Source organism: Elephas maximus, chromosome 3 (assembly GCF_024166365.1).
Source record: "Elephas maximus indicus isolate mEleMax1 chromosome 3, mEleMax1 primary haplotype, whole genome shotgun sequence".
NCBI lineage: Eukaryota > Metazoa > Chordata > Mammalia > Proboscidea > Elephantidae > Elephas > Elephas maximus.
Genome location: NC_064821.1, coordinates 206,541,165 through 206,553,726, shown reverse-complemented (window position 1 = coordinate 206,553,726; position 12,562 = coordinate 206,541,165). Strand labels below are relative to the sequence as shown.

Here is a 12,562-nt window from a genome sequence, read left to right as displayed (position 1 = left end):
TGGAAGTAAACCTTTTGGAAATGGACAATGGTGATGGAGACACAACACAGTGAAAGTAATTAATGTTGCTGAGCTATAAAAATGACTAAAATGGCAATTTTTTTTTTTTGCTATAAACATTTTACAATAAAATTAAAATTTTTAAAAGCCAAGAGGGTGAAATGTTGCTAAAATGGATAAGTGCAGGGCCTCTCACAGATGGTGCCTGCATGGTCCAGCTCTGCCCTGCCTCCACCCTTCATGGCACAGGTAGTCGCTGACTTATGGTAGGGTTCCATCCCCAGACTTATGATGGGTTCTGTTCCCACAACTACTCTGTCATAAGTTGGTTCTGAATACCTTGGGGGTTTCTTTTTAAGTTTTCATTATTATTGCCTTTTATTATCAGTGTCTTTATAAAATCCCATCTTTGTCTTTCGGGGTTGGAAATATTATATCTGAGAATGATAACATCAGCAAATTACATGCTGTAACACTGTATATAGTATGTATTACTAATGATAAGATCCACAAAAAATAAGGAACCATGGATGGTCCCAAGAATATGCCACAGGTCGGAGACTACCTGTATTGTTATCCTTTGATTCTGTCCTATAACCACCTACACATCACCCAATGTCTCTTGCTCAAAACTCACTGGAAGGGAGGTAACAATTACCACTGCAGGGTTTACTGCTCTCCCTGACTAGCAGACCACCAAACATTTGTTGGATAAAACACCAATGAAAACAATGTTTTTTCAAGTTCCTTAGGACAACAAGTTTATCTGTGCCGACACAAGGAACTCAACAGAAGCAGCTGCCAACAAAAGAGGATTCCATTCAGACTTCCTCCTCTCCCACAAACACTTGTGACTTCTTATTAGCTTGGATTCTGGGTTGGTATCTAAATTCTAAGGCAGGCACTGCTGGGGTACCATCAAGGTAGCAGAATACGGAGTGTGGGAGACAGGAGAAAAAGACTGGGTGAGATTAGGAAACTCCCTGGAACTATCCAGAATGGTGTTGCTCTGGATGGATATCAGAGTCACCTGGGAGCTTTTTAAGACATACATCTCGACCTGCACCTCAGCAGTTCTGATTTAATTAGTCTAGGGTGGAGCCAGAACAGCAGTATTTTTTTAGAAGCTCCCCAGGTATTCCTAATGATCAGCCAGGGCTAAGAATCACTGGTCTAGAGGAACGTCAGCTGCCAGAAAACAGGGTGCCCACTGTGGTTTAGGATAAGGCACTAAGTTGGGAGACTTCAAAAGGCAAATGGATAGGAAAAAAAGGATCAATGAGTGAGTGAAATGAGCCACTTTAAGCAACTCCTTGTGGGCTAAGGCGACAGTAGAAGGCTCCATTGGGAAACACAGAGAATGTACTGTGAGGTCCCTAAGGCTCCATTTCAAACACACACCACAGACAGTGGCTGTGCTAGGTGCACGTGTACTGACGTTACATCAAACGTTTGTCAGCATGCCCAACTGATAAATACTAAAACGGAGCCAGTGGTTTTCCAACTCCACAGAAGTGCCTCCTGGGAAAGGAAGGAGAACACAGCTGCCTTCTGTGTTGTTGGTGCTCCAAGAAGTTGGAATGCCTTATTTCCCAAGTCCACATGGAGGTGTAGGTGGGAGAAACTTTCAAAACAACTCGGATCTAAAAACAACATCGACTGAACAACTACTAGTCCAGAATTTGCAAGGAACCACACATAGTACTTAGGAGTTTAGAGTCTGGCTGGAAGTCCAAAGAAGAAACCTGCATGAGCTGGCGGGGGCATTTGAGAGAATTTAGTCCAGCCTTCTCATTTGGCTGATGAGAAGGGGAAGAATAGAAATGGATGATTGAGTGAGGGGGCGTCTTCTGTGTTCCCAGTCTCCACCCAACAATCTGTGGGGTGGGATCAGTTAACCCTGAACAGACGAGTGTCAAACAAGAGGCCCTTCAGAGAGCGAGTGTGTTGTGTATGTGTGGGGTAGGGGGTGCTATGATCTAGGGTGATCGGCCAAATTTCCATATGCCACTAATGAATAAGGTTTTGAAATATAAGGTGTAAGAGAAACGAGGAAAAAAAAAAGTGAAGCATCTCTCTAGTGGGAATTCTGCTGGGGTTTTTTCTGATTAATACATAACTCCATGGAACTCATGCTGCATAAGGTACTCCCTTCACCACATCTTTCCTCAGCTCCACCCGGCTCAGGCCCGACTCCCGCCCACCACCCTCACTTCCAGCGTTACCTCAGGCCCTTACCCATCTCTCACCTGGGTGAATCCAAAGCCTCCTAAGTGACATCCCAGAATGATCTCTCCTCTCCTACACAGACAGCCACTTGTGGCTCCCAACCACAAATATGTGTGCACCTGGTCCTGACTTCCACAGCCCTTGATGACGTGAGAGGCCTGCCTGCCTCCCCAGATACCTCCGTCTCCTGCCACTCCCCCACATACCAGGACCCCGTCCCTCTATACCTAAACGACTGCAATCCCCCACCAAGCTTGTCCATGCCTATTCCTCAAATGCCCTCCTACCCATTACCTCGGAAAGTCCTTTCCCTAACAACATCTTATGCTTAACAATACACAGCTCAAATACTGCCTCCTCTATGAAGCCTGCTCTAAATCTGCCAGCCATCCCTTCCTCCTCTGTGTAACTCACTTTAATTACCATGCTTCACTGTAGTTCTTCAGTTGGTGTTCCACCCTGGACTATGAGTTCCCTGGGAGATGGTAGGCTGGACCATCTCTCATCAACTTGACACCACCACACTCCCCTCTTGAAGCCAGAAACTGCACTTCCCAGAACCACTTTCCCTATACAGCTCCAGGGTATTTTGCTGATGAGAAGAGCTTGTGAGAGATTTGGAAGATGCTAGCGAAAATAACCCCCAAATTTTCAGAAGATCCTAATAGCCAGACAAGGAAACTCTGCAAATCACGCCACAAGCTCCCAACTCGAAGGCTGCAGGCCCAGATGTTGTAGCTTCTTGGGCTTTTCCAAGAATTCTAGCTCTTCCTGCTCCAGTGCCTGCCTGAGCCCCACCAAGCGCCTGAGGCTGGAGTTAGTGGGAACTATTTTCTCGGATTATCTGGCTGCAGCCTTCCAGAGTCACTCTCCCAGCCCCTCCATGTTCACGTTACTTCCACTTCTGCAATACGTGTAGTGGTTTGGTTAGGAAAATAGACTGATACTGAAGGAGTGATGTATGGTATCTTGTTCCTTGACTTTCCAGCACAGTAGAGTCTGGCCCATAAAAGAAGTACTTCCGAAGATGCAGGTGAGGAATGAAGGTGAGGAAGCAAATAGCCCCACTCCATATGACGAGCGTCCTCTCATCACCTCCCTCTGACTAAATCTGGCTCATGAGAGAGAGAGATGTGCAGCGCATTGTGTTAAAGGCAGACCAGGAGATAAAACTAACGGAAACTAATAGACACACTTGCTAATAGAGGAAATATGAGATTTAATTTCCCATTAAAAAAAAAAAAATTATACTCATAAGAGTGAAATTAAGGGATAAGGAAGGAAGAACAGAAACCTGTAGGAGAAACACGCCAGAGCTAAATACAACATTTACTGAGCAACCACCGGCCAAGAAAATGCAAGGCATCACACTTGGTACAAAATACCACTTAGGAGTTTAGAGTCTGGCTGGGAAGTCCCAAAAGATGTAATATTAAAACCAAGAGTAAGCTAGGAGTTCTACACAGCTCAGAAGGGGGCTCGATAGTCTAGGGCCTCGAGAGCCTGGCCAGCAGGAATGGCAGTCCTTCAGAAGCCTATTCCCACCACTCAGAGGGAACGAAAACAGAGGTCGAGCCACTCCTCTACTCCTAAACAGGGCCATCAAATGAGAGGCTTCACTGGGGAAAGCCAATTGATTTGACTGAGGTAAATATGCTTTCTGGAAGACTGATCCTGAGATCAGAGTCTATGGTGACCTCAGAGGCTTCAGACCTCTCCACACCATCCCACTGTGAGTAAACCAGGAGCAGAAAGAACAGTCTTCTTTGTTGTCTTCCTGCCCTTCCTCTAACCCTGCCCCCTTCCGTCTTATTCCAGGAACCACAGCTCAAGGACGCAGATCAGAACAAATGATCAGTCCCTCATCCAAGCCCAAATTCATGAACCTCCAGTTAATGGAACGTGATGACCACACTGTTCCAGGAAGTTCCTGGATGACCTCCTCAACCCGAGCACGCCCACAGTGCATGCCGCTGTCCCTGCCCTTTCAGAGGCAGGCCGAGAGGGTACCAGGCAGGAAATGAGGGCAGGGGTCTTAGAGCACCTGGGGCCTCGGGGGAGCAAAGGGTAGCAATCCTGGGCCCCCAACAACTCACTTACCGGGAATGGGTGACAAAATCGTACACGGGAATCTGGACCGTTTTCCCTTCTGTGATTTCTTTGAGTGTTTTGAAGATGAGTTCATTATCAAAGGCATCTGAAGGAAACCAAGCAGTTAATATGCTTCATAATTTTAAAATGACCTCTCCTGCAGTCATGCACGGGGAATTCTCGCAATCCCACCGTGAAACCTGGAGGACATCCCTCAAAGACAGATGTCTGCCCAATGCAGAAAGAAAAGTCCCTGTGTCCCAGAATGGAATTCAGGAGTCAGTTCTGATACACTGAACTCTTTTTTCTCCTTTTACACTGCCATCCTTGGCCTCAGACATCTCTCTCCTCCACTCTAAGCTCAGCTGTTGTCCTGGGCATTGTACTTAAAACTGAAAAAAAAAAAAAAAAAAACACAGTTCCCCTGCAGCTGATCCTGACTCACGGCAAACCCGTGTGTGTCAGAGTAGAACTGTGCTCCACGGCGTTTTCAGTGGCTGACTTTTCAGAAGTAGATCAGGCCTTTCTTCAAAGGCACCTCTGGGTGGACTGAAACTTCTAATTTTTTGGTTATCAGTTGAACTTGCTAACCGTCTGCACCACAGGGACCCCCATACTCATGACTAAAGCCAGGTGATAAGCCCATACTGAGAAGTTTTGATTTCAACAAATTATAAGAAACCCAAACCACAAATCTACTAAAGCAGAGTGAGCTATTCTGGGACTGTCAGAGCAAAACCTATCCTGGCAGCCACCACAGACCCTCCCATCTCCCTTTCTGCTAATCAGTGAGACTAACACACATGCTGGGTGCACACACAAGTGGGGTGGGCGTGGGGGCATCCCACAGGCTGCTTCGGTAACACAGCAGAGGCAGAAACAGCCTGCATGTGTTCTATCCCGTGTCATGGCCCACCATGAGTAAAAAGATCATACAGCGTCACCCTTACTCAGACAGATTGATTTAGCATTCGATGAACCAAACGCAACACAAAGCGTTTCAGAATTCTTTCTTTCATACGAGCCCATAATGACCCTGCAAAGTCATTAATGGTCCCTCATTTTATAAGAGGACACAGTCCCAGGGACAGATCATGAACAGATCAAAGTTACCCTACACACGCACGCACGCACGCACGCACGCACGCACGCACGCACGCACGCACGCACGCACGCACACACACCCCTTCGGATCCCCCACTCACCCGGGTGATCAAAGTTGAACTGGCCCTTCAGGGCTTTGGCCTTCTGCTCTGGAGTGAGGACACGGTAGAAGCTATCCTGGCTCAGGATAACCACCTGCTTCTGGCGACAGTCAACCTCATTCTGACCCAGGAGCTGCACAATCTTGGCACAAACGGAAGACTATAAGGACAGAAGAGAGCACCAAGGAATAAGAGAAAGGGAGCGCATGTGAAAGAAAGCAAGTCCAGGGTGCTGGACCAACGCAGACCCCCCTCGAGCAAGGGCCTTTTGGAAGAGCCCAAAGACTGCCATTTTGATAATGAATTACAAAGCTAAAGGAGAAGGATCCACCTGCTAAGAGGGAGCCTAAAGGACCCGCAAGTCCCTTCCTCGCATGTATCTGTAGTGACTGGCAGCTGAGGGGGCAGTAAATTCTACTTCCTCTTCCATAAAAACCTTTCCCAAAGCCACTAATAAAAGGTAACCTAGATTTAATTTATTCTGCCCTCCTTGTGCCCTGGTACAACAGGGACATGTTGGTGAAGTGCTGATGGGCCACTGGGTCTCTGGATAATAAAGACATGACTGTACAGCCATGGAAACCCTGATGGCATAGTGGTTGGCGTAGTGGTTAAGTGCTACAGCTCCTAACCAAAATGTCAGCAGTTCGAATCCACCAGGTGCTCTTTGGAAACTCTATGGGGCAGTTCTACTCTGTCCTATACGGTTGCTATGAGTCGGAATCTACTCGAGGGCAACCGGTGTGTTTTTTTTTTTTTTTTGTACAGCCATGGGACACTCCTTGGCTCCTGAACTTCTCTTTATGTCAACAGAACCCAAAGCCACAGCCTGAGAGCTCAGCTGGTCAGCCGTAGACCAACATCTGGCTTTCGCTGTGTTGCTTACTTTTTACTCTGTAGGAAGGGCAGGCTTCCTCTTCACCCTTACGGTAAGCCTTTTCACAAATGTATGCCACCATTTTTGGATTCTCAGAGACATGGGACAAAAACGTCAACACTTAAAACAAAGGGCATCCCAACTGACTGGGGAAAGCAGTTCCAAAGGAACCCAAACCTAGGTGCTTTGTGTTATGCTGTCTGTAATATGTTTATCTGCCTGTTTTTCTCTCCAGTAACACAGACTCTTTGTAAAGAGAATTATAAAAATAAGTAAATTCAAAAGAAATGAGGTAGTGAAGAAAAGGGTTGTATTTACCAAGTAACTCATTTCTTCCTCTCAGTTGATACAAAGATGAATTTTAAGGTGTAAATTACAAACACTCTAGAAGCTAGAAGTCTGCTTATAGAACTGGTTGACCTAGTTATAAGACATGAAAAAATTAACGTTATTTAGAGGTTTCTTGGACTCAACCTTAGGAACCTTACACTTGAACTTATTTTAACAACCGGATTTAACAGGGGAAAACCAAAAAACTGTTAAAGCTGTGTACTTGATTTGAGCGTAAGGAAAACTGGTTGTTCCTGCTGTACTAGTCAACACGAATTGGACTGCTTTGCACAACATGCTCTGCTGTACAAGTTGTGACACACGACCAAATAAGGGTCCTCAAAGAACTGTAAGATTTTGACTCGGCTGTTGATATTTGAAGACAGTTTACTTTGTTTTCTTTTCATAACATTTTTGCATGTGAATACACAAAAGCATTTAAAATGACTTAGGATTTTTGGAGTTGCTGATAAAATAATAAAATCACAAGAAGGTAAAACTTGCACATAAATCAGACTAGAGTCAAAAATAAAAACGCTACAACAAAATCAAAGGCTCTGTGCTATTATGGAAACCCTGGTGGCACAGTGGTTAAGAGCCATGACTGCTAAACAAAAGGTCAGCACTTCGAATCCACCAGGCACTCCTTGGAAACCCTGTGGGGCAGTTCTACTCTGTCGTATGGGGTCACTTTGAGTCACAATCGACTTGATGGCAGTAGGTTTGGTTTTCCGGTTCATGCTATTATAAACTAATTTTTAAAAACCTGTAGACCCATAGTTTCCTTTTCCTAATTTCCATCTACTTTTCACGTCCTAGGAGCCCTGTTGGCACAGTGGTTAAGAGCTTGGCTTCTAACCAAAAGGTTGGTAGTTCAAATCCACCAGCTGCTCCCTGGAAACACTATGGGGCAGTTCTACTCTGTCCTCTAGGGTTGCTATGAGTCAGAATTAATGACAGCAATGGGTTAAGGTTCCCCTTCCCCACCACATCCTAAGGCTGTAGGAGGGCAAAGTCTACACCTGTTACCTCTAGTAGTAGATAGAATTCCTTCTAAACGTCCGAAGAATGAAAATGAAAGAAAGGTCCACGTTTTCATGAAGCCAGATGTATATAAAACTACATGGTTCTTCTAAAGTCATGGTGGTTTTTATTTACAGTTAAAACCTATCAAATATTTTTTACATAAATGTCATCAATTTAAGTAAAAGTAATCCCACTACCACCAAAATAGGTGGAAATTTGGGGAAAAAAATATGTTGCCTAGTTTAGCAGATAACCAATAATTTCCCTTAACCCAGACACAATCTAGGACAGAGGCTGTGTTATGGCCAATAACATCGGGTTACTAGATATATAGTGGGTGCAATTCTACAAACTTAAGGCTCATCACAAAGAGCCACCGTAGCACATCAGATAGGCACCTGGCTGATAACTGAAGGGTTAGTGGTTCAAACCCACCAGCAGCTCTGCGAGAGAAAGATCTGTTCATCTGGTCCCGTAAAGATTACAGCCTATGGGGCAATTCTACACTGTCACATGAGGTCGCGATGAATCACGATCCACTTGACGGCAACCAATAACAGCAACAGTGCTCATCACAATTCTCCATGAAGGAGAAAGTAAGGCTGTTTTGTTGGTCACAGCTGCACGTCTCGGTTCCGTGTTTTTAGGGTCCTGCTTGTGACCCTTCCTTTGAGCAAACACACCACCGACAACAACAACTGCTAACTTTTTAGTGATTACTTACTAGGTGTCAGGCCTTATTCCAAGTGCTCCATTACAGCCACCAGTGGAGATCACAAAGGTTATCCTTCATGGATGAGGAAGCAGAGTTAAATGACGTTCATAAAACTGAACAGAGTCCCTGGGTGGTGTAAACAGTTAACATGCCCTACTGCTAATTGGAAGGGTTGTGGTTTGAGTCCACCCAGAGGCACCTTGGGAGAAAGGCCTGGCAATCTACTTCTGAAAAATCTGCCACTGAAAATCCTATGGAGAAAATGTGTTAAGGGTAGGGTTGCATAGTCGATTACTATAATTGCTGTCAATAAGTTGTACACCTGTGAAACGATGAATTGGCAAAAGCCGTGTGACAGATATATTTACAACAACAACAAAGAGTAGCTGCTGAGGTTGCTTATGTACAACCAAACATCTCATTGGATTTGGTTCCTTGATTTGGAGGTTTAAGGTCATGGTTTCATGGGATATCCCAGTTAACTGGCCTAATAACATGTTCAATGTTTCTGTTCTACCTCCTAGTTCAATGCGTAGTGCCTGGCGTCTTAAAACGCTTATAAGCAGCCATTCAAGACACAACTGGTTTCTATTTACCTGAAACAAAGGAAGAAGGAGAGTCTGGAATAGGAGGAGGATATGGAATGCGTGGTTAACTGCCTCCATGAACAACTGCCTCCTTTGTCATGAGACCAGAAGAACTGGATGGTGCCTGGCTACCATTACTGAACATTTTGATCAAAGAGTCCATAGAAGAATCCTGATAAAAAGGGGAAAAATGCAGAACTGAATTTCAAATTCTCATGGAATCCAGATTTCCTGGAGCCATGGAAGGTGGATGAACCCCTGAAACTATTGCCCTGAGATCTTTAAACCTTAAACCAAAAATATCTCCTGAAGTCTTCTTAAAACCAAAAAATAGTTTAGCTTAACTAATAAAAAAGGTCTGCCTTGAGCAGTATGCTCTTTTAAAAACTATCTACATGGGATCAAAGTGACAACGGCAACTCTAAAGATTAGACAGGAACCTTAGAGGGCATTAAGATTATGTCAACGGGGGAAACACTCAGAAAAGGAGTGTGAAAATGGTTGCACAACTTGAAGAATAAAATCTATGTCCCTAAATTGTACATGTAGAAATTGTTGAACTGGTACATTTTGTTGTGTATATTCTTAACAACAGCAACAAAATAAAAAAAGAAAATCCTACGGAGTAGAGTTCTACTCTGACACACACAGAGTTGCCATGAGTCGGGATCAACTTTGACACAAACTGATTTGGTTCGCTTTTAACACTGTACAATCCTGATTTCTCTTTTCCTCAACCGAACGATATAAAAAGGTTTCAAGACAGGATAATCTCTTTATCGCTCAGGAGATAAATACCACTGTATGAATAAGCAAGGAAGCACCTGTCTCCAGATCACCCTAGATTTCTCTGTTATTTTCTTTCTCTTGGTCCCTCAAAGAGATGAGCCCTGAAAAAATCTTGATAACTACTGGACCTGGGTGATGAGTACACAGAAGTTCATTATACTGTTCTCTCTACTTTTGTGTAGGCTTGAAATTTTATATGGGAGAGAGGAAGGGAGGGAGGACAGAAAGAAGGGATGGAGGGAGGGAGGGAGGGAGGAAGGAAGGAGCTTCATTCTGCCATGAGCGGATGGTCTTTTCCTTACTTACTACCCTCCCTCTTCATCTCCTTCACTTTCATTTAGGTGTTTCTCTTTCCCCAACCCTGCCCTCTTCTAAAGAAGGAAAGGGGTTTGCAAGGTGTCATCTTGTTCCCTTGAGAAAGGAAATAATGAGTTTGTGAAGGCAGAAAATCTTGATTCTACTGAATGCTAAAAATAGGAAGCAGTGCCAATTGCTATGGTAAGGTAAAATTTAAAATAATAATTGTAACAACAGCCTACATTTAATGAGCAGTGTCTTGTCTTTGTATGTGCTAGGAAGAACGCCACACTTTAAATAATCTCATTTATTTAGTACAGCCTTCTATGATGGGTGTTATTCTCACTCTACAGATGGTGAACACTGAGTCTGAGAGGTTAAATGACTTGTCCAGGGCACAGGGCACTGGAGCCAGGATTCTAACCCAAGCAGTCCAAGCCCAAAGCCCACCCCCTTACCTGTTGCACCGCCCACCCCACAGGCAAACTGACACTGCCTGCTGGAGCGGGAGCTAAATTTAGTTGTCCATGTTGTTGTTGTTAGGTGCCATTGAGTCGGTTCCAACTCATATCGACCCCATGTACAACAGAACAAAACACTGCACAGTCTTGTGCCATCCTCGCAATTGTTATGCTTGAGGCCATTGTTGCAGCTGCTGCGTCAATCCATCTTGCTGAGGGTCTTCCTCCTTTTTGCTGACCATCTACTTTACCAAGCACGATGTTCTTCTCCAGGGGCTGATCCCTCCTGATAACACATCCAAAGTATGGGAGATGTAGTCTTGCCATCCTTGCCTCTAAGGAGCATTCTGGTAGCACTTCTTCCAAGACAGATTTGTTCATTGTTTTGGTAGTCCATGGTATATTCAATATTCTTCTCCAACACCACAATTCAAAGGCAACAATTCTTCTTCCGTCTTCTTCTCGTATTTACTGCAGTGTACCCAGAATATATCCGGCCACTTCTAGCACATCTTTGAGAGTGTGGGGGAGGCGGAAGGAAATAGCTTGCTGGGACAGTGGGTTCTTGTCTGAACAGAAAGTTAATACCAGGTCACTAAAGCAAATCATACTGAAGACCAATGAAGGTGACTTAAAATTTCTTCCCTTGTGTAGCATTTTGAAGACATTATCTTACTTAATTCTACAGAAGATGTTATTTTATTTTTTCATACGGAAATTGAAACTCAGACAATCAACCAAGTTAGACGACTCGGTCAAAGTCACAGAGCTGAGTCTCCACCCAAGCTCTTCTCCAGGGCTTAAAACTGCCAACCAGCTCCAGCGACTCCAAACGCACAGTTCTTTTCGCTGTACCCAGCTGAAGAAGCTATGGTATCAGCCCCAGTGTTACCCATAAATTTACTCCACTTCCAGAGAACAATGATAGCCGAAGGGAAGCAGGGAGGGGACTGGTTAGAAAAACTGTTTTGTCTCACTGCATCACTGAAAGCCAACATTTATATTAAATTTCATAGAATCTCATGTAACTAAAGGCAAGCAAGGGATTTGTGTATCAAAAAGAAAGCTAAGAGTAAACAACCAAAAACCATACACAATACAACCTACTGTAAGTGTCTGGACTCTAAATCTGGATTATGTTCAAAAGAGCCCAGCTGTTAGGAATTAGTAAGTATGGGGCCCAGAGAATCCTTTTAAGAAAAACCTATAGGATTAAATCTCACAAACATCCATGGTGAAGGAGAGCAATTTACAACGGCTTTGGGATTCCTCTGAGTGCTGGAATTCTGAGAACATGCCAACATTCTATTTCACAATAAAGTCCAGTCCACCAGATGTGCTGAACAATGAAAGCTGGTTTCTCGGAGACACTTCCCATTCAGGAAGTCCCCAGGGCACTCAACATCTAATCAACATGCCCTCCAGCTGGCAGTTTCCAAAGCGGCAGCTGTCGAGGTCATACATTGCTATAGAAAGTATTACTTCTCTAAAATCATTTTCTCAGGGAAGGTGGTGTATATCTTTTGGGTTTAATCCTAAGACCCTCTTTTCCAATTCCAATACTGCTGAATGAGTGAGCCAACCAACCAACCAGCCTCTTGGTCATATATCCCCACTACCAACACTAAACCTCTCGGAACTTGGGCAGAGCACAGGGCTGGACAGCTCAGGGCAGCATAACTTGGCCCTCAGGAGGTTTCCTTTGGGCTGGGCATATCCTTAGGGCAATGAGATGGTGTTTCCCATGTGCAAGCTTACAGAAGGGTAAAGACTAAGCCATGCTGCCCAGTGTTTCAGGATTCTATCAAACTGTCACCCCCTGAGTGAGCTGCTTCAACATCAGAGAGAGGACTCCTCCGATGGGCGAAAACCTGGCAACTACACAGCCTGGAGCTTAAATAGCTAAGCAGCTCCAAGTGAGACCCAAAAAAACCAAACTGGGGCTTCGAACCGAC

The 12,562-nt window shown here is 44.5% G+C and overlaps 1 protein-coding gene across 1 annotated transcript in view; it reads right to left on the bottom strand.

Annotated features, from left to right (window-relative positions):
• UCK2 (uridine-cytidine kinase 2) overlaps positions 1–12,562 on the bottom strand; it is a 76,627-nt gene that overhangs the window by 17,453 nt on the left and 46,612 nt on the right. Inside the window, exons 2-3 of the mRNA XM_049881121.1 lie at positions 5,526–5,685; positions 4,330–4,426 (exon numbers count right to left, since the gene is read on the bottom strand). Coding sequence (XP_049737078.1) covers positions 4,330–4,426; positions 5,526–5,685 — 257 coding nt within the window. The remainder of the gene's footprint in view (positions 1–4,329; positions 4,427–5,525; positions 5,686–12,562) is intronic.